General features: G+C 43.7%; 1 protein-coding gene across 1 annotated transcript in view; it reads left to right on the top strand.

The window, feature by feature from the left end:
• The window catches only part of LOC124656020 (cytochrome c oxidase subunit 3), a 27,318-nt gene extending 3,532 nt beyond the window's left edge, over positions 1–23,786 (top strand). The window contains 1 exon segment of the mRNA XM_047194833.1: positions 23,672–23,786. Within this exon segment, the coding sequence (XP_047050789.1) occupies positions 23,672–23,786 (115 nt within the window).

The raw sequence follows: 23,786 nt of genomic DNA, 5'->3' as shown, positions 1-23,786 counted from the left end.
GGGCCTGGTTTGCTCCTGTAGCTGCGTCCGATCTGTCACCGCAGCTGGCGGTGGAGGTTGCGCCCTCCCGCGTGGCCGCTGTCCAGACTCTCCTCGGCTCGGGGTGTATCCGTTCGGTCTCGTCAGTGGGTCACGGTGAGACGGCGCTGGTGGTTGCGTGACCGTGGTGGCGCGAGTTGGTGGGCGGCGAGGTTGGCGGAGCTTGACGGAGTGTCCGGGGCCGTGGGAATGTGGGGGACGGGAGAAATCCTTGTCGACGGCCGACACCGACGTGGTGACGCTCGCGGGCGCCACCATTCCCTCTTGAGGGGCGTCGGGGTTCCCCTTCCCACTTCCCCTTCGCATACCGGGGGAAACCCTAGGCTTGTCCGGGCAGCAGCGTCGTCATCGTCGCATCCCTTCTTGAAGGTGCTGTCTTGGTATGCGGCGCTTCGGAGGGCTAAGCTCGTGGTGGGAATCTTCCGGAGGGCACAGCGGTTGCGGATCATCAGCGTTTTCGTCGATCCGACTTTGTCATCCTTTCTTTCTTTTTTCTTCTTCTTTTATTTTCTTTTGGGCTTTGATATGCTGTTTGCCCCAGCGGTGGTCTCTACCTTGTATCAGTTCGTTGCTATATTAATATAGCGGGGCGAAAGCCTAATTCGAGGAGGAACGGGAAGGGACAGGAGAGACGAGGAAGGAGGCTTGGGCTTCCGGGCCAAAATAATGGGCCTATCCGGGAACTCGATTGTAGCCTCCTAAGCCCACTTCTGGCCCATGTTGGCTTACACCGTTTGCATTTCCGAGCGAGCATCGTGTTCATGTATACCAGTGAGGCAGTGACACTGCAAACGCCCAGTGTTTCTCCGCTTCATCTGTGGGGCTTCCACTGAGGTTTTACAATTTTCCTAGGGTTTCTTCTCCTGCTAAGGCGATCTTGTCATCTTGGCGGTGAGTATCTGTTTTCTTCATCATCGAGGCTTTCCTGATCGGTGGTGGGTTCGTCTGCTTGTTTCAGCCGACTTTGGGCTGAGCTGGTCTTGCTACCCGGCCTCAGCACCGGGAGTTCTTGTCATCTGATCTAAGGTTCTGTAGTGATGGTTCATCAAGCTTCAGATTCGGGTGTGAAGGATAAGGAAAAGGAACTGGCTGCTCTGATGGAGGAATTAGAGCTGGACGAGGAGGTGTAAAAAGTGCTAGATCGACTAGTGTAGATCATTGTCGGGTAGGATTGGGTACTGTGAGCGTTTACCTTTCACTTGGAGGAGGAATCCGCCGCAGTCGACATGGTGGAGGTGGCGACGGCGTGAGGTCGAGGAAGAGAGGTGGCGGCGGAGCTTCCCGTCGGCACTGCACTAACCCTAATCGGTGGGTCGTCTGGTGGGGCGAGTGGCAGCTCAGGGCAACCTCGTACCGAGTGCCACTGGCCCCCACCACTCTATATAGTGCAGGCGACAGGGGCCCACCAACCAGCGAACGGTTGGGCGCCCCCGATCAGGGCGCGGACGAGGTTAAGGGGTCATGCCAGAGCCGTTGGGCTGCAGTGCGGTGGAGATCAATCCTAACATTCTCCCCCTTGATCTCAACTTTTCTTTTAACTTTATACTTTCACTTTATTCGTTTCATTTTGGATCAGTCCATAGGGCATGTTTCATCGTCATAGCTCTATTGCCGATAAAATCAGACAGCCACAATACACTTCTCTGTTTTGAAACAAATTCTTTTACTTTTGGGCCTCTTATGATCCAGGATAGATAAGACTTTCCCTTAAACCCATGCCGGCTACGTGCTCCTTGAACACGCTGGGTGGTAAGCCTTTCGTTAGCGGATCCGCAAGCATATCTTTTGTCCTTATATGCTCGAGACTTATAGTTTGATCCTGGACCTTGTGTTTTACAACATAATACTTAACCTCAATCGGTTTCGTAGCTGTACTCGACTTGTTGTTGTGAGCATAAAATACTGCAGGCTCATTGTCGCAGTACATCTTTAGTGGTTTGTCAATACAATCTACCACTTTCAAGTCGGGTATAAATTTCTTTAACCATAATGCCTGCCCCGTGGCTTCATAACATGCTATAAATTCTGCATACATCGTGGATGATGCAACTATGGTCTGTTTGGAGCTTCTCCACGAAATAGCCCCCCTGCGAGGGTGAATACATATCCAGATGTGGATTTTCTATCATCTTTATCCCCCGCAAAATCTGCATCTGAATATCCTCTTATTTCTAGGGAATCAGATCTTCTACTTGTTAGCATGTAATTCTTTGTGCCTTTCACATAACGCAATGCCTTCTTTACCATTTTCCAGTGTTCAAAACCTGGATTTTCTTGATATCTACCTAGTATTCCGGTGATAAATGCTAAGTCAGGGCGAGTGCACACTTGTGCATACTGTAGGCTTCCAATAGCCGAAGCATATGGAACCGCTTTCATTTGATCGAGCTCGTATTGATTTTGGGGACTTTGATGTTACCCAAAACTGTCGCCCTTGACTATAGGGGCAGGTGTGGCACTGCACTTATGCATATTATACTTACTTAGAATATTTTCTAAATAAGCCTTTTGCGATAGTCCTAATACTCCATTGTTCCTATCTCGGTGAATTTCTATGCCCAAAACATATGACGCTTCACCAAGATCTTTCATATCAAAATTTGAGGACAAGAATTTCTTTGTCTCTTGCAGTAGACTAACATCACTGCTGGCGAGCAGAATATCATCCACATACAAGATTAGGAAAATATATTTCCCACTTTTAAACTTTGCATAAACGCAATTGTCCTCAATATTTTCTTTAAATCCAAATCTCTTAATTGTCTCATTGAACTTTAGATACCACTGTCTGGAGGCTTGCTTTAATCCATAAATGGATTTCTTTAGGCGGCATCTCATTTCTTCCTTGCCTTCCATGATAAAACCCTTGGGTTTTTTCATGTAGACATTTTCTTCTAAATCCCTGTTTAGAAATGCCATCTTTACATCGATTTGATGCAACTCTAAATCAAAATGTGCAACTAGTGCCACGATGATTCTGAACTTACATGAGACCAGAGAAAATGTCTCATTGTAATCTATCCCTTCTCTTTGTGTAAATCCTTTTGCCACTAGAGGTGGCTGTTGTTGCTCCCTTTCATGCTCAACAAATGGTTCATTCGGCTCCTGACGGACAGGTTCCGAATTTTCACACATCGTTGTCATGGGTGGAGTTACAACAGACGCTTGCACCACAATCGCAGGGATCGTCGGTACATGTGCACATGGTAGCGCAAAAAATGGCTCCTGAGTCATCGGATTAGGTGCATGCACCCTCTTCTCCTCCAGATCAATTTTCCGAGCTACCATGCTCTCCCTCATCATTTCGTCCTCTAAGAAGATATCATGTCTCATTTCCACAAACTTTGTGTATTTCTCTGGGCAGCAGAAACGATAACCTTTTGACTTTTCAGGATAGCCAACAAAATGGCAGCTGACTGTTTTGGTATCTAACTTTGCGATATTTGGATTGAATACTTTGGCCTCAGCAGGGCTCCCCCACACTTTCAGGTGGTTTAGAGAAGGCACTCTCCCTGTCCATAGCTCATACGGCGTTTTGGGCACCGATTTGCTTGGTACTCGTTTAGAATGTGAATAGCGGGTTTTAACGCCTCAATCCACAATCCCAATGGTAGGGTGGAATAGCTCATCATACTCGCGCACCATATCCATAAGGGTACGGTTGCGCCTTTCAACTACCCCATTCTGCCGAGGTTCGCCCGGCATCGAGTACTGGCGACTATTTCGGTCTCCCGTAGAAACCTTGCAAAAGGTCCGGGGACTTGGCCATATGGAGTATGTCGACCGTAGTACTCCCCTCCACGATCAGACCTGACTATCTTTATGCTTTTATCATGCTGATTTTCAACTTCAGCTTTGAATATTTTGAATTTATCCAACGCTTCTGTTCTTTCTTTTATTGGATAAATATAACCATATCGGGAGTAATCATTCGTGAATGTTATGAACGAATCATAGCCATCCACACTTTTCACAGGAAATGATCCACATATCTCGGTGTGAATTATTTCTAGTGTTGATGTGCATTGATTTGCACCCTTTTTAATTTGCTTTACAAATTTTCCTTTAATGCAATCGATGCACTGTTCTATGTCTGAGAATTCTAATGGAGGAAGAATATCATTTTTAACGAGTCTTTCTATTCTCCCCCTCGAAATATGGCCTAAGCGATAGTGCCATAATTTCGATGATTCATCAGTTCTGTTTCTTTTCTTTTGTTCTTTTTCCGACACGGATACCTTCTCATTCACATTACACACATACATCACCTTTTTCACGCATGGATAATAAATCAAACTCATCATGGAGTAAAGCAACCCCACATAAGCATTATTACAACCATATGGCACACTCTCCATGTCCTTCATGTCCATGTGTACTTTTCTGTCACCAGTTGTTTCAGCAGCTGGGTCGCACATATCTTTGAAGAACCAGTGAACTGGCTCTTTATTCTTTCAAGATACTCCCCTACGGAAGCACACTCTGTAATTGAGCCCACAATAGCGTTCTCAATTATATTCTTTATAAATGGCACTTAGCCACTTATTATTCTGCCATGCAACATCATCATCCTTGTCATTTCTGACTGGATCTTTTGGTCTGACCGGCTGTGGGGACCCAGTCCACCTCAGCACAAATCGACCTTCTTTCTTCATTGAGTGTAGCTGTCACCTCTGAGGGTTTGAACATCCTTGATGCAACTTATCAAGTAGTACCCTCCTTTAAACCACAATGAAATGAGATCATAACAACAATTGCATGCAATAATCCAACGTTGGTCAAAATTAGAACATACAACTGTTTGTGTAATTAAAACTATGTCACTGTTGGGCAGAAATAGAGATAAATGCACTTCTTATTGCAACAGATCATGACCATGTCATTAATAACGTTGGTTAAAAAATAACAGAATCATAATTGTCACGATAATCACTTTAATCATCTCTTTAACATTTTAACTGTCACTTTTGCACATATTACTGCAACAAAACATGATCATACCATCAATGACGTTGGTCATAAAATGACAGGATCATAATTGTTTCAACAATCACTTTTTTAAGCAACTTTTTCAATTTAATTGTCACTTTGCATTTAAAATGCTACTTTTCTATTTTGCAGCGGAAACTGTCACTTTAAACTATTTAAATTTTGAACTTTACAGAGGCATATCCTTTACATTTTAATTTCTGAATAAATATTTCGTTGGTCCGATTTATTCAAAAAAAACTAGAGAAAAATTTGGCCAAAAAATGACCCAAAAAACTGCCTAAAAATGCCTCTGTAATTAATAAAACTGTAAAAACTGACTGTTACTGTACGACGCGGCCCGCGGCCCACGCGTCCCGCTACGCACTGCGCGACGCGCAGCTTACGCGGTGCCCACGCTGTACGGCCAGCATTGCCCACGCGCTGAGCAGCGCCCAGCAACGGCACGCTGATGCTTGCAGTTGACACACGTCCGTTGGGAACCCCAAGAGGAAGGTGTGATGCGTATAGCAGCAAGTTTTCCCTCAGTAAGAAACCAAGGTTATCGAACCAGTAGGAGTCAAGGAAGCACGTGAAGGTTGTTGGTGGCGGAGTGTAGTGCGGCGCAACACCGGGGATTCCGGCGCCAACGTGGAACCTGCACAACACAATCAAAGTACTTTGCCCCAACGTAACAGTGAGGTTGTCAATCTCACCGGCTTGCTGTAAACAAAGGATTAAACGTATTGTGTGGAAGATGATGATTGTTTGCGAAGAACAGTAAAGAACAATTGCAGTAGATTGTATTTCAGATGTAAAGAATTGGACCGGGGTCCACAGTTCACTAGTGGTGTCTCTCCCATAAGATAAACGACATGTTGGGTGAACAAATTACGGTTGGGCAATTGACAAATAAAGAAGGCATAACAATGCACATACATATATCATGATGAGTACTATGAGATTTAATCAGGGCATTACGACAAAGTACATAGACCGCTATCCAGCATGCATCTATGCCTAAAAAGTCCACCTTCAGGTTATCATCCGAACCCCCTCCAGTATTTAGTTGCAAACAACAGACGATTGCATTAAGTATGGTGCGTAATGTAATCAACACAAATATTCTTAGACAAAGCATTGATGGCGTGTAACTCACACGTTCGTTGGGAACCCCAAGAGGAAGGTATGATGCGCACAGCAGCAAGTTTTCCCTCAGAAAGAAACCAAGGTTTATCGAACCAGGAGGAGCCAAGAAGCACGTTGAAGGTTGATGGCGGCGGGATGTAGTGCGGCGCAACACCGGAGATTCCGGCGCCAACGTGGAACCTGCACAACACAACCAAAGTACTTTGCCCCAACGAAACAGTGAGGTTGTCAATCTCACCGGCTTGCTGTAACAAAGGATTAACCGTATTGTGTGGAAGATGATTGTTTGCAAGAAAACAGTAAAAAACAAGTATTGCAGCAGATTTGTATTTCAGTATAAAAGAATGGACCGGGGTCCACAGTTCACTAGAGGTGTCTCTCCCATAAGATAAAAGCATGTTGGGTGAACAAATTACAGTCGGGCAATTGACAAATAGAGAGGGCATAACAATGCACATACATGTCATGATAAATATAGTGAGATTTAATTGGGCATTACGACGAGTACATAGACCGCCATCCAGCTTGCATCTATGCCTAAAAAGTCCACCTTCGGGTTATCATCCGAACCCCTTCCAGTATTAAGTTGCAAAGCAACGGACAATTGCATTAAGTATGGTGCGTAATGTAATCAACAACTACATCCTTAGACATAGCATCAATGTTTTATCCCTAGTGGCAACAAGCAATCCACAACCTTAGAACTTTCCGTCACTCGTCCCGGATATCAATGGAGGCATGAACCCACTATCGAGCATAAATACTCCCTCTTGGAGTTAAGAGCAAAAACTTGGCTAGAGCCTCTACTAATAACGGAGAGCATGCAAGATCATAAACAACACATAGGTAATAACTTGATAATTAACATAACATAGTATTCTCTATCCATCGGATCCCGACAAACACAACATATAGTATTACAGATAGATGATCTTGATCATGTTAGGCAGCTCACAAGATCCAACAATGAAGCATAATGAGGAGAAGACAACCATCTAGCTACTGCTATGGACCCATAGTCCAGGGGTGAACTACTCACTCATCACTCCGGAGCCGACCATGGCGGTGAAGAGTCCTCCGGGAGATGAATCCCCTCTCCGGCAGGGTGCCGGAGGAGATCTCCAGAATCCCCCGAGATGGGATTGGCGGCGGCGGCGTCTCTGGAAGGTTTTCCGTAGCGTGGCTCTCGGTGCTGGGGGTTTCGCGACGGAGGCTTTAAGTAGGCGGAAGGGCAACGCGGGGGGCCACACGAGGGCCCCACGCCACAGGTCGGCGCGGCCGGGGCCCGGGCCGCGCCGCCCTATGGTGGCGGCGCCTCGTGGCCCCACTTCGACTCCTCTTCGGTCTTCCGGAAGCTTCGTGGCAAAATAGGACCCCGGGCGTTGATTTCATCCAATTCCGAGAATATTTCGTTACTAGGATTTCGAAACCAAAAACAGCAGAAAACAAAGAATCGGCTCTTCGGCATCTTGTTAATAGGTTAGTTCCAGAAAATGCACGAATATGACATAAAGTGTGCATAAAACATGTAGATATCATCAATAATATGGCATGGAACATAAGAAATTATCGATACGTCGGAGACGTATCAGCATCCCCAAGCTTAGTTCTGCTCGTCCCGAGCAGGTAAAACGATAACAAAGATAATTTCTGAAGTGACATGCCATCATAACCTTGATCATACTATTTGTAAACATATGTAATGAATGCAGCGATCAAAACAATGGTAATGACATGAGTAAACAAGTGAATCATAAAGCAAAGACTTTTCATGAATAGTACTTCAAGACAAGCATCAATAAGTCTTGCATAAGAGTTAACTCATAAAGCAATAAATCAAAGTAAAGGTATTGAAGCAACACAAAAGGAAGATTAAGTTTCAGCGGTTGCTTTCAACTTGTAACATGTATATCTCATGGATAATTGTCAACATAGAGTAATATAACAAGTGCAATATGCAAGTATGTAGGAATCAATGCACAGTTCACACAAGTGTTTGCTTCTTGAGGTGGAGAGAAATAGGTGAACTCGACTCAACATAAAAGTAAAAAGAATGGTCCTTCAAAGAGGAAAGCATCAATTGCTATATTTGTGCTAGAGCTTTTATTTTGAAAACATGAAACAATTTTGTCAACGGTAGTAATAAAGCATATGAGTTATGTAAATTATATCTTACAAGTTGCAAGTCTCATGCATATTATACTAATAGTGCCCGCACCTTGTCCTAATTAGCTTGGACTACCGGATCATCGCAATACACATGTTTTAACCAAGTGTCACAATGGGGTACCTCCATGCCGCCTGTACAAAGGTCTAAGGAGAAAGCTCGCATTTTGGATTTCTCGCTTTTTATTATTCTCAACTTAGACATCCATACCGGGACAACATGGACAACGAGATAATGGACTCCTCTTTAATGCATAAGCATGTGGCAACAATTATTATTCTCATATGAGATTGAGGATATATGTCCAAACTGAAACTTCCACCATGAATCATGGCTTTAGTTAGCGGCCCAATGTTCTTCTCTAACAATATGTATGCTCCAACCATAAAGGTGGTAGATCTCTCTTACTTCAGACAAGACGGACATGCATAGCAACTCACATGATATTCAACAAAGGATAGTTGATGGCGTCCCCAGAAACATGGTTATCGCACAACAAGCAACTTAATAAGAGATAAAGTGCATAAGTACATATTCAATACCACAATAGTTTTTAAGCTATTTGTCCCATGAGCTATATATTGTAAAGGTGAATGATGGAATTTTAAAGGTAGCACTCAAGCAATTTACTTTGGAATGGCGGATAAATACCATGTAGTAGGTAGGTATGGTGGACACAAATGGCATAGTGGTTGGCTCAAGGATTTTGGATGCATGAGAAGTATTCCCTCTCGATACAAGGTTTAGGCTAGCAAGGTTATTTGAAACAAACACAAGGATGAACGGTGCAGCAAAACTCACATAAAAGACATATTGTAAACATTATAAGACTCTACACCGTCTTCCTTGTTGTTCAAAACTCAATACTAGATGTTATCTAGACTTTAGAGAAACCAAATATGCAAACCAAATTAGCAAGCTCTAAGTGTTTCTTCATTAATAGGTGCAAAGTATATGATGCAAGAGCTTAAACATGAGCACAACAATTGCCAAGTATCAAATTATCCAAGACATTTTAGAATTACTACATGTAGCATTTTCCAATTCCAACCATATAACAATTTAACGAAGAAGAAACTTCGCCATGAATACTATGAGTAAAGCCTAAGGACATACTTGTCCATATGCTACAACGGAGCGTGTCTCTCTCCCATACGGTGAATGCTAGGATCCATTTTATTCAAACAAAACAAAAACAAAAACAAACCGACGCTCCAAGCAAAGTACATAAGATGTGGCCGAATAAAAATATAGTTTCGGGGAGGAACCCGATAATGTTGTCGATGAAGAAGGGGATGCCTTGGGCATCCCCAAGCTTAGACGCTTGAGTCTTCTTAGAATATGCAGGGGTGAACCACCGGGGCATCCCCAAGCTTAGAGCTTTCACTCTCCTTGATCATCTTGTATCATACTCCTCTCTTGATCCTTGAAAACTTCCTCCACACCAAACTCGAAACAACTCATTAGAGGGTTAGTGCACAATAAAAATTAACATGTTCAGAGGTGACACGATCATTCTTAACACTTCTGGACATTGCATAAAGCTACTGGACATTAATGGATCAAAGAAATTCATCCAACATAGCAAAAGAGGCAATGCGAAATAAAAGGCAGAATCTGTCAAAACAGAACAGTCCGTAAAGATGAATTTTATTAGGGCACCAGACTTGCTCAAATGAAAATTCCCAAATTGAATGAAAGTTGCGTACATATCTGAGGATCACTCACGTAAATTGGCTTAATTTTCTGAGTTACCTACAGAGAATTAGACCCAGATTCGTGACAGCAAAGAAATCTGTTTCTCGCGCAGTAATCCAAATCTAGTATTCACTTTACTATCAAAGACTTTACTTGGCACAAAAAAACATAAAACTAAGATAAGGAGAGGTTGCTACAGTAGTAAACAACTTCCAAGACTCAAATATAAAACAAAAATACTGTAGTAAACACATGGGTGGTCTCCCATAAGCGCTTTTCTTTAACGCCTTTCAGCTAGGCGCAGAAAGTGTAACTCAAGTGTTATCGAAGGGTGGTGCATCTACAGAGGGGTTTGGAGTTTTCTCAACCAAGCATAGTATATTGGATACATAAGTTTCAGCGTCTCCCTTTTCATTAGTCTTGGGCTTGCTACTCTCATCGAACAAATTTTCAGGAACAAGCCAAGCATAGTTATTTTCTAGCGCTTCATTTATTGCTAGGAGCTTACATGGTATTGGTGCTTTGATCTCCCCACCATCATTAACATTATTAGTGTATTTTATTCTATACATATCCATTTTTTCAAGTGTTCTTTTAAAGTCGGTATAAAAGCCAAGCCTCTTATGCTTAATAAAAACTTTTCTAGCTTCTATAGCTATATCTTCAAATTCTCGCACTAAGACTTTTAGAACAAAATCTCTCTTCTCTCCCCGCTCCATATCGGAAAGTGTAAGAAACATGTGTTGTATCATGGGGTTGAGACTAATAAATCTAGCTTCCATCATGCGTACCAAACAAACGAGAGGCATCTTCATAAGTAGGGACAGCTTTTGCAAGTGGTATATCTTTAAGATCTTCATGCATACTAACATGGGTGAAAAATTCTTCTATATTATCTCTTCCAATTATAGACCCTTGTCCCACAGGTATATCTTTTACAGTGAAATTAAGAGGAAACATGTTGAAATGAGTAAAGCAAATGCAAGTAACTAATTTTTTTTTGTGTTTTTGATATAGCAAACAAGATAGTAAATAAAGTAAAGCTAGCAACTAATTTTTTTGTGTTTTGATATAATGCAGCAAACAAAGTAGTAAATAAAATAAAGCAAGACAAAAACAAAGTAAAGAGATTGGGAAGTGGAGACTCCCCTTGCAGCGTGTCTTGATCTCCCCGGCAACGGCGCCAGAAAAAGAGCTTGATGGCGTGTAACTCACACGTTCGTTGGGAACCCCAAGAGGAAGGTATGATGCGCACAGCAACAAGTTTTCCCTCGAGAAAGAAACCAAGGTTTATCGAACCAGGAGGAGCCAAGAAGCACGTTGAAGGTTGATGGCGGCGGGATGTAGTGCGGCGCAACACCGGAGATTCCGGCGCCAACGTGGAACCCGCACAACACAACCAAAGTACTTTGCCCCAACGAAACAGTGAGGTTGTCAATCTCACCGGCTTGCTGTAACAAAGGATTAACCGTATTGTGTGGAAGATGATTGTTTGCAAGAAAACAGTAAAAAACAAGTATTGCAGCAGATTTGTATTTTAGTATAAAAGAATGGACCGGGGTCCACAGTTCACTAGAGGTGTCTCTCCCATAAGATAAAAGCATGTTGGGTGAACAAATTACAGTCGGGCAATTGACAAATAGAGAGGGCATAACAACGCACATACATGTCATGATAAATATAGTGAGATTTAATTGGGCATTACGACAAAGTACATAGACCGCCATCCAGCTGCATCTATGCCTAAAAAGTCCACCTTCAGGTTATCATCCGAACCCCTTCCGGTATTAAGTTGCAAAGCAACAGACAATTGCATTAAGTATGGTGCGTAATGTAATCAACAACTACATCCTTAGACATAGCATCAATGTTTTATCCCTAGTGGCAACAGCAATCCACAACCTTAGAACTTTCTGTCACTGTCCCAGATATCAATGGAGGCATGAACCCACTATCGAGCATAAATACTCCCTCTTGGAGTTAAGAGCAAAAACTTGGCCGAGCCTCTACTAATAACGGAGAGCATGCAAGATCATAAACAACACATAGGTAATAACTTGATAATTAACATAACATAGTATACTCTATCCATCGGATCCCGACAAACACAACATATAGTATTACAGATAGATGATCTTGATCATGTTAGGCAGCTCACAAGATCCAACAATGAAGCACAATGAAGAGAAGACAACCATCTAGCTACTGCTATGGACCCATAGTCCAGGGGTGAACTACTCACTCATCACTCCGGAGGCGACCATGGCGGTGAAGAGTCCTCCGGAAGATGAATCCCCTCTCCGGCAGGGTGCCGGAGGAGATCTCCAGAATCCCCCGAGATGGGATTGGCGGCGGCGGCGTCGCGGGAAGGTTTTCCGTATCGTGGCTCTCGGTGCGGGGGTTTCGCGACGGAGGCTTTAAGTAGGCGGAAGGGCAACGCGAGGGGCCACACGAGGGCCCCACACCACAGGTCGGCGCGGCCGGGGCACTGGGCCGCGCCGCCCTATGGTGGTGGCGCCTCGTGGCCCCACTTCGACTCCTCTTCGGTCTTCCGGAAGCTTCGTGGCAAAATAGGACCCCGGGCGTTGATTTCGTCCAATTCCGAGAATATTTCGTTACTAGGATTTCGAAACCAAAAACAGCGTAAAACAGACAATCGGCTCTTCGGTATCTTGTTAATAGGTTAGTTCCAGAAAATGCACGAATATGACATAAAGTGTGCATAAAACATGTAGATATCATCAATAATATGGCATGGAACATAAGAAATTATCGATACGTCGGAGACGTATCAAGCATCGATGTTTTATCCCTAGTGGCAACAGCACATCCACAACCTTAGAACTTTCTGTCACTGTCCCAGATTTAATGGAGGCATGAACCCACTATCGAGCATAAATACTCCCTCTTGGAGTCACAAGTATCAACTTGGCCGGAGCCTCTACTAGCAACGGAGAGCATGCAAGAACATAAACAACATATATGATAGATTGATAATCAACTTGACATAGTATTCAATATTCATCGGATCCCAACAAACACAACATGTAGCATTACAAATAGATGATCTTGATCATGATAGGCAGCTCACAAGATCTAACATGATAGCACAATGAGGAGAAGACAACCATCTAGCTACTGCTATGGACCCATAGTCCGAGGGGTGGACTACTCACACATCGATCCGGAGGCGATCATGGCGATGAAGAGACCTCCGGGAGATGATTCCCCTCTCCGGCAGGGTGCCGGAGGCGATCTCCTGAATCCCCCGAGATGGGATTGGCGGCGGCAGCGTCTCTGGAAGGTTTTCCGTATCGTGGCTCTCGGTACTGGGGGTTTCGCGACGAAGGCTTTAAGTAGGCGGAAGGGCAGGTCAGGAGGCGTCACGGGGGACCCACACGCTAGGGCCGCGCGGCCAGGGCCTGGGCCGCGCCGCCCTAGTGTGGCGTCGCCTCGTGGCCCCACTTCGTATCTCCCCCGGTCTTCTGGAAGCTTCGTGGAAAAATAAGCCCCTGGGCGTTGATTTCGTCCAATTCCGAGAATATTTCCTTACTAGGATTTCTGAAACAAAAAACAACAGAAAACAGCAACTGGCTCTTTGGCATCTTGTTAATAGGTTAGTGCCGGAAAATGCATAATAATGATATAATGTGTATAAAACATGTGAGTATCATCATAAAAGTAGCATGGAACATAAGAAATTATAGATACGTTTGAGACGTATCAAGCATCCCCAAGCTTAGTTCCTACTCGCCCTCGAGTAGGTAAACGATAACAAAGATAATTTCTGAAGTGACATGCTATCATAATCTTGATCATACTATTGTAAAGCATATGAGATGAATGCAGCGATTCGAAGCAATGGTGAAGATAATGAGTAAACAAATGAATCATATAGCAAAGACTTTTCATGAATAATACTTTCAAGACAAGCATCAATAAGACTTGCATAAGAGTTACTCATAAAGCAATAGATTCAAAGTAAAGGCATTGAAGCAACACAAAGGAAGATATAAGTTTCAGCGGTTGCTTTCAACTTCAACATATATATCTCATGGATAATTGTCAACACAAAGTAATATAACAAGTGCAATAGGTAAACATGTAAGAATCAATGCACACAGTTTACACAAGTGTTTGCTTCTAAGATAGAAAGAATAGGTAAACTGACTCAACAATAAAGTAGAAGAAAGGCCCTTCGCGAGAGGAAGCATGGATTACTATATTTGTGCTAGAGCTTTTCATTTTGAAAACAAGAAACAATTTTGTCAACGGTAGTAATAAATCATATGTGTTATGTATAATATATCCTATAAGTTCCAAGCCTCATGCATAGATTACCAATAGTGCTCGCACCTTGTCCTAATTAGCTTGGATTAACATGGATTATCATTGCATAGCATATGTTTCAACCAAGTGTCACAAAGGGGTACCTCTATGCCGCCTGTACAAAGGTTTAAGGAGAAAGTTCGCATTTGATTTCTCGCTTTTGATTATTCTCAACTTAGACATCCATACCGGGACAACATAGACAACAGATAATGGACTCCTCTTTAATGCATAAGCATTCAACAATTAAAATTCTCATAAGAGATCGAGGATTAATTGTCCACACTGAAACTTCCACCATGGATCATGGTTTTAGTTAGCGGCCCAATGTTCTTCTCTAACAATATGCATACTCAAACCATTTGATCATGAAAATCGCTCTTACTTCAGACAAGACGAACATGCATAGCAACTCACATGATATTCAACAAAGGTGAAAGTTGATGGCATCCCCAGAAACATGGTTACCGCTCAACAAGCAACTTAGTAAGAAATAAGACACATAAGTACATATTCTTCACCACAATAGTTTTTAAAGCTATTTTTCCCATGAGCTATATATTGCAAAGACAAAGGATAAAATTTTTAAAAGTAGCACTCAAGTAATGTACTTTGGAATGGCAGAGAAATACCATGTAGTAGGTAGGTATGGTGGACACAAATGGCATAGTTTTTGGCTCAAGGATTTGGATGCACGAGAAGAATTCCTCTCAATACAAGGCTAGGCTAGCAAGGTTGTTTGAAGCAAACTCAAGTATAAAATGGTGCAGCAAGACTCACATATGAACATATTGTAAGTATTATAAGACTTTATATCGTCTCCTTGTTGTTCAAACACCTTAACCAGAAAATATCTAGACTCTAGAGACCAATCATGCAAACCAAATTTTAACAAGCTCTATGTAGTTCTTCATTAATGGGTGCAAAGTACATGATGCAAGAGCTTAAACATGATCTATATGAGCACAACAATTGCCAAGTATCAAATTATTCAAGACATTATACCATTTACCACATGCGGCATTTTCCGTTTCCAACCATATAACAATGAATGAAGTAGTTCAACCTTCGCAATGAACATTAAGAATAAAGCTAAGAACATATGTGTTCATACAAAACAGCGGATGAAAGGATCGTATGCCGCACCTAGAGGGGGGGGGGGTGAATAGGTGCTACCCAATTTTTAGTTCTTTTTCGGTTTAGGCTTGACACAAAGGTAAATTCTCTAGATATGCAACTAAGTGAATTTACCTATATGACAAGGTTATCAACTAAGCAAGATATAGCTACGCAATATATAGGAGATAGAATGAGATAGAGGTAACCGAGAGTGGAGCACACGTTGACACGGAGATGATTCCCGTAGTTCCCTTCCTTTGCAAGAAGGTACGTCTACGTTTGGAGGAGTGTGGTTGCTACGCAAGCCAAACCAACAGCCACGAAGGCTTCACTCAGATCTCCTGTGAGCAACGCCACGAAGGCCTAGCCCACTTCCACTAAGGGATTTCCTCGAGGCGGAAACCGGGCCTTTACAAGGTTCTTGGGGCACACATCCACAACTGAATTGGAGGCTCCCAAATCCGTAACAATACAACAATCAACAACAACACATCAACAACAAATCAACTAGGGAACCAAATAGGAACACTAGCATGAGATCCCTCAAACAAATGAGGGGAAATGAAAAACGCTTCGGTGAGGATGTAGATCGGTGGCTTCTCCTTCGAATCTCCAAAGATCAAGAGATTTGGTTGGGGGAGGAAGGAGATCTTGCAAATCTTGTGTTTCTTGAGGTTGCTCTAATGGAGGTGAAGCTTGGCAGATTTCTTGTGCAATGATTGAGCAAAGGGGTAAGGAAGAAGAAGAGGGGTATAAATACCCCTCCCCAAAATCCAGCCGTTGAGCATTTCGGGGGGCCGGATAATCCGGCCTAAGTAAGGGCCGGATAATCCGCCCCCCCCCCCGGATAATCCGGCCTCCAGGTACAAAACCATGACAATGTCCGGGCAAATGTCCGGCCCCTATCCAGAGAGGCAATTCTTCAAGTCCTTAGCCATTTTCGAGGGGGCCGGATATTCTTGAAATATCCGGCCCTGGTACAAAGCCGGGACAATATCCGGGCAAATGTCCGGCCCCTATACTGAGCTGCAATTCCCAAAGTCCTTAGCCGAAATTCTGGGGGCCGGATATTTTGGAAATATCCGGCCCGGATTATCCGGCCTGGTGAGTTTTCTGCTGAAACTTTTTGACAGCACTGACCACATCCAACACACATACACATGTATCTATGTAATCCCTGTACCACTTAAACAACCATTAGTGTATCACATACATTGACATCAAACACACAAAACATAATATGAGAGATGTTCTTTCAATCTCCCCCTTTTTGGTGTTTGATGACAATATACGGATTTGCAAGAGAATAACTATAGAGGCAAGCATGATGACAAAAACATAGAGGCACTCCCCCTACATGAGTGCATATAAGTAATTTGCATTTGAATACAAATACACAACACATAGGATTGAGGTGCCTCAACACTAGAGGTATCCATCATGAGCTCTAACAAGAGACATATACATATATGAAGTTGAGATAGGATGCTAGAAGTCATACCCATGTGTAGATATGTGATAGGAGATATAGCATCACACATGATATAATAGTCTTGATCTCAACATATAGAAATCCGAAAACCATAACAATGTCTCACACCACATAGCACATAGTTTTAAACGAACACAACCAAAGCAAATAGTTCAAATAAGAGGGAACACAAGCAATAAAGGAATGATAAACGCATATGCTTGTGCCCAAACCATGCAAATCCCCGAGAGAGTTCCTAATAGAACGCTTCTCCCCCTTTGGCATCGAGACGCCAAAAAGGGGACAAGCGCGATGCTACTCGCCCCATGGGGATCACTCGGAGGCATCATCATCATCGGAATCTTGCGCCTCTTCTTCTTCTTCTTCTTCTTCTTCTTCTTCTTCCTCTTCTTCTTCTTCTTCTTCTTCTTCCTCTTCTTCTTCTTCTTCTTCTTCTTCTTCTTCTTCTTCCTCTTCTTCTTCTTCCTCTTCCTCTTCTTCTTCTTCCTCTTCTTCTTCTTCTTCTTCTTCTTCTTCTTCTTCTTCTTCTTCTTCTTCTTCTTCTTCTTCTTCTTCTTCTTCTTCTTCTTCTTCTTCTTCTTCTTCTTCTTCTTCTTCTTCTTCTTCTTCTTCTTCTTCTTCTTCTTCTTCTTCTTCTTCTTCTTCTTCTTCTTCTTCTTCTTCTTCTTCTTCTTCTTCTTCTTCTTCTTCTTCTTCTTCTTCTTCTTCTTCTTCTTCTTCTTCTTCTTCTTCTTCTTCTTCTTCTTCTTCTTCTTCTTCTTCTTCTTCTTCTTCTTCTTCTTCTTCTTCTTCTTCTTCTTCTTCTTCTTCTTCTTCTTCTTCTTCTTCTTCTTCTTCTTCTTCTTCTTCTTCTTCTTCTTCTTCTTCTTCTTCTTCTTCTTCTTCTTCTTCTTCTTCTTCTTCTTCTTCTTCTTCTTCTTCTTCTTCTTCTTCTTCTTCTTCTTCTTCTTCTTCTTCTTCTTCTTCTTCTTCTTCTTCTTCTTCTTCTTCTTCTTCTTCTTCTTCTTCTTCTTCTTCTTCTTCTTCTTCTTCTTCTTCTTCTTCTTCTTCTTCTTCTTCTTCTTCTTCTTCTTCTTCTTCTTCTTCTTCTTCTTCTTCTTCTTCTTCTTCTTCTTCTTCTTCTTCTTCTTCTTCTTCTTCTTCTTCTTCTTCTTCTTCTTCTTCTTCTTCTTCTTCTTCTTCTTCTTCTTCTTCTTCTTCTTCTTCTTCTTCTTCTTCTTCTTCTTCTTCTTCTTCTTCTTCTTCTTCTTCTTCTTCTTCTTCTTCTTCTTCTTCTTCTTCTTTCCTCATCAGTGTCAGGGGCATCCGGAGAGCGGCGAGTGAGGCTGGACCTTTGAATGCAACTATCAAGATCACTCCACGGAACCTGTGCAGAATGCCACCCACTGTAACCTGGGTGAACTGGAGGCTGAGGAGGGGGTCCTTGCTCACCACCGAGCTTGTGCGGAATAACCGCCCGAGTATGCTTAATCTCGGAACGCTCCCGGCTGGCCGCATAGTTCTCCTTATGGATCTCAATGTTCATGCGAGAGGATGTAACGCCGAAACCAGGCCGAGCTCGTTCACTTGATTCTTCATGGCGGGGAGATCGGAATGGCGAGCTGGAGCAAATCCACTAGAACGAGCATCACCCATGAAGGAATCGGGTGGAGGTACGAGCAGAAGAGACAAGGCTTAAGCTTGTAGGCCTTCTTGACGAGTGTGCCTCATATAAGAGTACCCGCTCAAGTCTTCACCACGCACGCCGCGGTGTTGTTGATGAGGAGCTGGATGTAAGGCGCATAAGGTATGGTGGTCCGGGAGATCATGGCATCACGAATCTCATGGAAGATGTAGTCCATGATATCAATAGTGAAGTTCCGTTCCTCATTCTCATCACGAGCACACCGAAAGCTGAGGTACATGAGGTCCACAAGAGTTCCCCGGAGAGCATCATTGTTACCACCACTAGGAGCGATGGTGGCCCGAAAGAACCTAAGCAACTGACCATAGATGGTAAGCAGCCCCTTGGACTCTCCCACTTTTCCAGCGAGATGTATAGAGATCATGCAGCTGATTCTTATCTCGTCCTCCGAGGTCCATGGAGACGACGGCCACCTTCGCAGGAATTCCAAGAATGGCAGCAAAACGGTGCAAGGGGGCACTACAGTAAGTGGAGCCAGACATCCATTCCATAGTACGGTCCTCATCTTTCTTGATGGCCAACGTAGCAAAGAACTGCTTCAACAACTCTGGACTATAGTCACATTGAATCTTCATCAAGTCCTTCAAGCCCAACCTTCCAGCTACCCAAATGACATCCTCAAAGTGATTGTTGACTGCCAGAACGTCCACATCGATAGCTTGCATGGGACGAACTTTCCTCATGGGCTCATATATATCTTTATAGATGAACTCCTGCTCCATGCACCAGTACTTTCTGCCCTCTGTCTCTTCATCCCTTGGGAGGTCTTCATACCAGTTCTTCATACGGATGGCTTGATAAGAGATAATGTCCATAGACTTGTAATTTTCCCTTGAAGCCTTGTTCTTGTGCCTAGATGATGTTGACTTGCGAGGAGCGTTGGACACGAACTCATCACTCGAACGATCAGCTCTTGCGCGTCTCCGAGAGGTACCCCGAGAAGAACGACCTGTGAATAGCAAAGATGGATAGCAAAGAGAAGATAATGCTCATGAGTCATGTATGATACAGTAATGCACTCTAGAAACATACTATAAGCTGGTACAAGTCTAAAACAAGAGAGATTGAATCAAAACTGCAGTGGCGATGAAGCTCCAGGCCAGATAATCCGGTGCCCCAAGGGGGGCGGATAATCCGGCCGGACCGGATAATCCGGTCCTCGCGGGGGCCGGATAATCCGGCCCTGCGATTCTAGCAGAGTTTGCAATCAACAACTTGTCTTGGAACAGATCGGCCTAATAGCATGTAAGAGGACTACACTACAAGCGATTTGGAACAACTAGACACCAAATCCACCAAGAAAATAGCACATATAAAACATAACACCTAGGGTTAGGGATTGTGAATCATACCCGCATCCATTGCGAAAGCCGCTTGGAGGAGAAGGTAGCTAGGAGGGAGGAGCACCCGATCCACCCAAAAACTCCGGGAGGGAGTGGACGGGGCAACTCCGGTGAGGAGGAGAGTCTCCGGCGACCTTGAGAGGAGAGAGAGGAGAGAGAGGCGCGTGGGGGGTGGAATAAACCGTTTCCCCCCCGTGGCCTCGTCCTCAGCCCTTTCAAGATCCGCCCAGGCCGGATAATCCGGCCCTAGTTTAGGGCGGATAATCCGGCCGGGCCGGATTTTCCGGGTCGCCAGGGGGGCGGATTATCCGGTGTTCTGGAGAATTTCAGAACACCGTCAATCCCGCCTATCTTTAGTTGGTTATTTGCGTACCCATATGTGGTGCAATAAACTATCACCTCACATATAAGATGCATATTTACCAATAAGATGTGGCAACCTAGATCATCCGTCCGAGAAACCTCAAACTCCAAGTTTTTTTACCAAACATGACAAATGAGCAAGATGGAAATGGCTTATAGATGAGTGTAGGCTTGGGTTTAGAAGACTCAAACTGTTAATGGTACATGATCACTCAAGTTTGCAAGATATGAGCAAATAGGGTCAAACTAGAGTGATTTCCCATAAGAACAAGGAGTTGTCAAATAAAATGCAATAAGATCCAAATAACTCCAACTCTTCACAAAGAAGAGTGTGGTGGCCTAGGCCACCATATATGAGTGTTGTGGCATGGCACCGCGAAGATATATCTTGGGTCCAAGCCACTACTCATCATTGACGCTCACATATCAACATATGATATAAAGAGAATGATTTCTTAATGTTGGCATTATGGGGGGAGGGATAGCTCAATAATTTAAACCGCACTCCCCCTATTTCCATGCCCACACCTAAACCAAATAAAGTTTTGAGACAAAGGTGTGTTTGCAAGATGGTCAAGCTATACTCCTTGAATCAATGATATTTAGCTCATTCCTCAAATAAGAGAACCTTGCTTCATCAAGAGGCTTCGTGAATATATCGGCAAGTTGATCTTTGGTTGGAACATAGATAAGCTCAATATCACCACGGGCAACATGATCCCTAATGAAATGATTCCGGATCTCAATATGCTTCGTGTAACACCCCACCTTTCGCAGCCTTGTTTAAGTGTCCAGAGTGCAAAAATCAGGGGGAACAAAAACTTTTTTTTTCCTAAATGGTTTAGTAAGATGAATTGCCTTGATCTGCTTGTTGATATGAATTGCTTGATTTGCTTGCCTTCATCTATTGGTTGAGTTAGATGTCTTGAGTTAACTCACCACATAAACCTCCTAGGTAAAAAAAAAAAACCAACCAGCAACTCATTAACTAAAACCCTTCCATTTGTGGAATCATGAATACACCTATCTCGGGATCATCTCTCGTAATTCACTTTAGCTCACCCTATCTTCTATTCAAACTTTTAATATCATCCTCTCCTTAATATATATCCTTCTCTCTTACCCTCGTCACAAACTCTAGGACACCATAAAATTGGCTAAGTCCTAAAACTATCATCAGGTTCCATTTTGAATCCTCTAGATTAAGCTACCCCTTGCCATCTAAGGCAATGTACTTGGTACTAGACCTGCCTTGTCTTGGGAACTTTCCAAACATACCTTTGCCTTGGACCAATTCACTCATGTACCCCTTTATCCCAGATGGTTTTGGAGGCCAAGTCAATAATCCGTTTTTGGCACTGTTAAAAGATCCAAACTTTGGCGGTTGATCTCTAAGCATCCACAAGCTGTTATGGGTGAACTCCAGGCATGGGTCTCATTTATTCAACTCTCTCTACAACTCCAACGTCTTGCATGTTCCATGCTATCCTTGCAACCTATATTTTTCACTTGATCTTATACCCTATCCCATGTTGCACCACTAGATCTCATTTTCAACTTTTACCTCATGTTTTCTTTGATTCAAGTTTCAATCCTCGACACCTTTGGTGTGGAAATGATATCCACACTAGGAGATCATCATATACCCTTGAGATCATATTTACAACTTTATGCTTACCTTCTATTATTAAAATTTTCCAAAACACTATTTATTTTCTTCTCTTGTTTTAAACACAAAACTACTTCTAGTTTTCTTAAACCCTTTCAAATTATTCATTCAAATAAAACTAGGGAATGAGATTGATATGTTTATCATCTCATTTCCACAAAAGAATGATTTTGATATCATTATTTATTTTATTTTATTTTCTTTCTTTTTAACAAAATGCATGTTTATGGTAATTATACCATTTCTTGATTTTCCCTTTGTTTTTTTTCAAAATTAAGAAAAATCTATCTTGGTTAGTTAAGTATGTACATCTTTTTGAGATCTTATGTACTGCCTAGCTTCTCTCAACTATTTAAAAATCCTTTTCAAAATAAATTTCTTTCAAATAAGCCATAGGCTTAGATATTGATCCAAATAAATTTCTTCTTGAATTCAAATTTAAATGGCGACCTATGCACACCAAGTGTTCTTCTCTGATCCATTTTAACAACACCACCTCCTCTCTTTGACCCATCATCTCATGCATTATTGAAATAATGCCACTTTGTGTTTCCAACCTAGTAAATGACCTACACCTACATCTCTCTCTCATTCCATCTCCACTTCACCAAAACACCACTTTTCCACACCCACCTAACCCTCATGCCTTGCTCGATTAGGAATTTTGCTTTCTCATCTTGGCATGAAAAAGGGAGGTGGCCGGCCATCACATGCACCATCTCTCCCTATCTCCTTCTCACTTGTTCTTCTTTGAAACCGACACCAAACCTCTCCATTCTCTCGCATGCACCCATCTCTCTCTCTCTGGTCGACATGTACTGTAGCACTGCCTCTCCTTGGCAGCTTGTGCTTGGAAGGGAGAGAGAGAGGCCGGGTGCCAAGATTTGGCAAATCTTGTAAGATCTTTGCTGCAGCCCTCTCCTCCCTCTACACTCTATACCGGCACAAAACCACCCCCTCCTGCACACCCCTGCAACCCTACTCTGCCGCCCGAGCCACCCTAGCCCCTCTATTCTCTGTCTCTCTCTCTCTTACAGCAATGCACGCCCATGGTGCCCCAAAACTTGAACCGACCACCTCAGCCCAAGCCAGCACGCCACCAGCCTCTCCTCGCTGACCCCGGTCGAACCCTAGCCCGAGCCCGTCCTTGTCCTCTTCCTCCTGGTTGGTATCGACCGTGCTGCGGACGCGGACGCGCATCGAGCACCTGGCGGGCGTACGTTCGGCATCCTCCCTCTCCACCGACCGGTCCTCTCTTGACCTGTCCCCTCGCCACCGATACCGCCTCACTCGCGTCAAAAGCCTGGCGCAGCCCGTCGTTCTATCCTTGTCGTATGCATCCGTCCCTTGCGCCGCGCCCTGCCGCCAGTCGACGAGCGCCACGGCAGGCAGAACCTGTCCCCCTCCTCTCCTTTTTAAGTTATCCCCGTACTTCTCCCTACTCGACTCCTCTCTCTACCACCAGAGCACCTCCAGGGCGTACCCCATCTTCGCCCTCGAGCAAGGAAAAGGACGAGCCGTGCCGTCGTGCTGCTTGACGTCGCGCCCGACGCACGTCGCTGTCGCCGCCCTCCATCTCCCTCCCTCTGCTCTCCTTTTCCCGACCTGCTCCTCTCCCTGAATGCCTCACCCTGCCCTCTGTTCTTTCCAGGAAGCGCCAAGGGAGCCTCGCCGTCGAGCTCGACCGTGGCGGCCGGGATTCCATTGCGGAACCACCACGACCCTGGCGTCGTTTTGGAGGCATGCATGCCGTCTCTGTCAAGTGA

Source organism: Lolium rigidum, chromosome 5 (assembly GCF_022539505.1).
Source record: "Lolium rigidum isolate FL_2022 chromosome 5, APGP_CSIRO_Lrig_0.1, whole genome shotgun sequence".
Lineage (NCBI taxonomy): Eukaryota > Viridiplantae > Streptophyta > Magnoliopsida > Poales > Poaceae > Lolium > Lolium rigidum.
The sequence above is the reverse complement of the archived record's forward strand: the minus strand, read 5'-3'. Positions and strand labels throughout refer to the sequence as shown.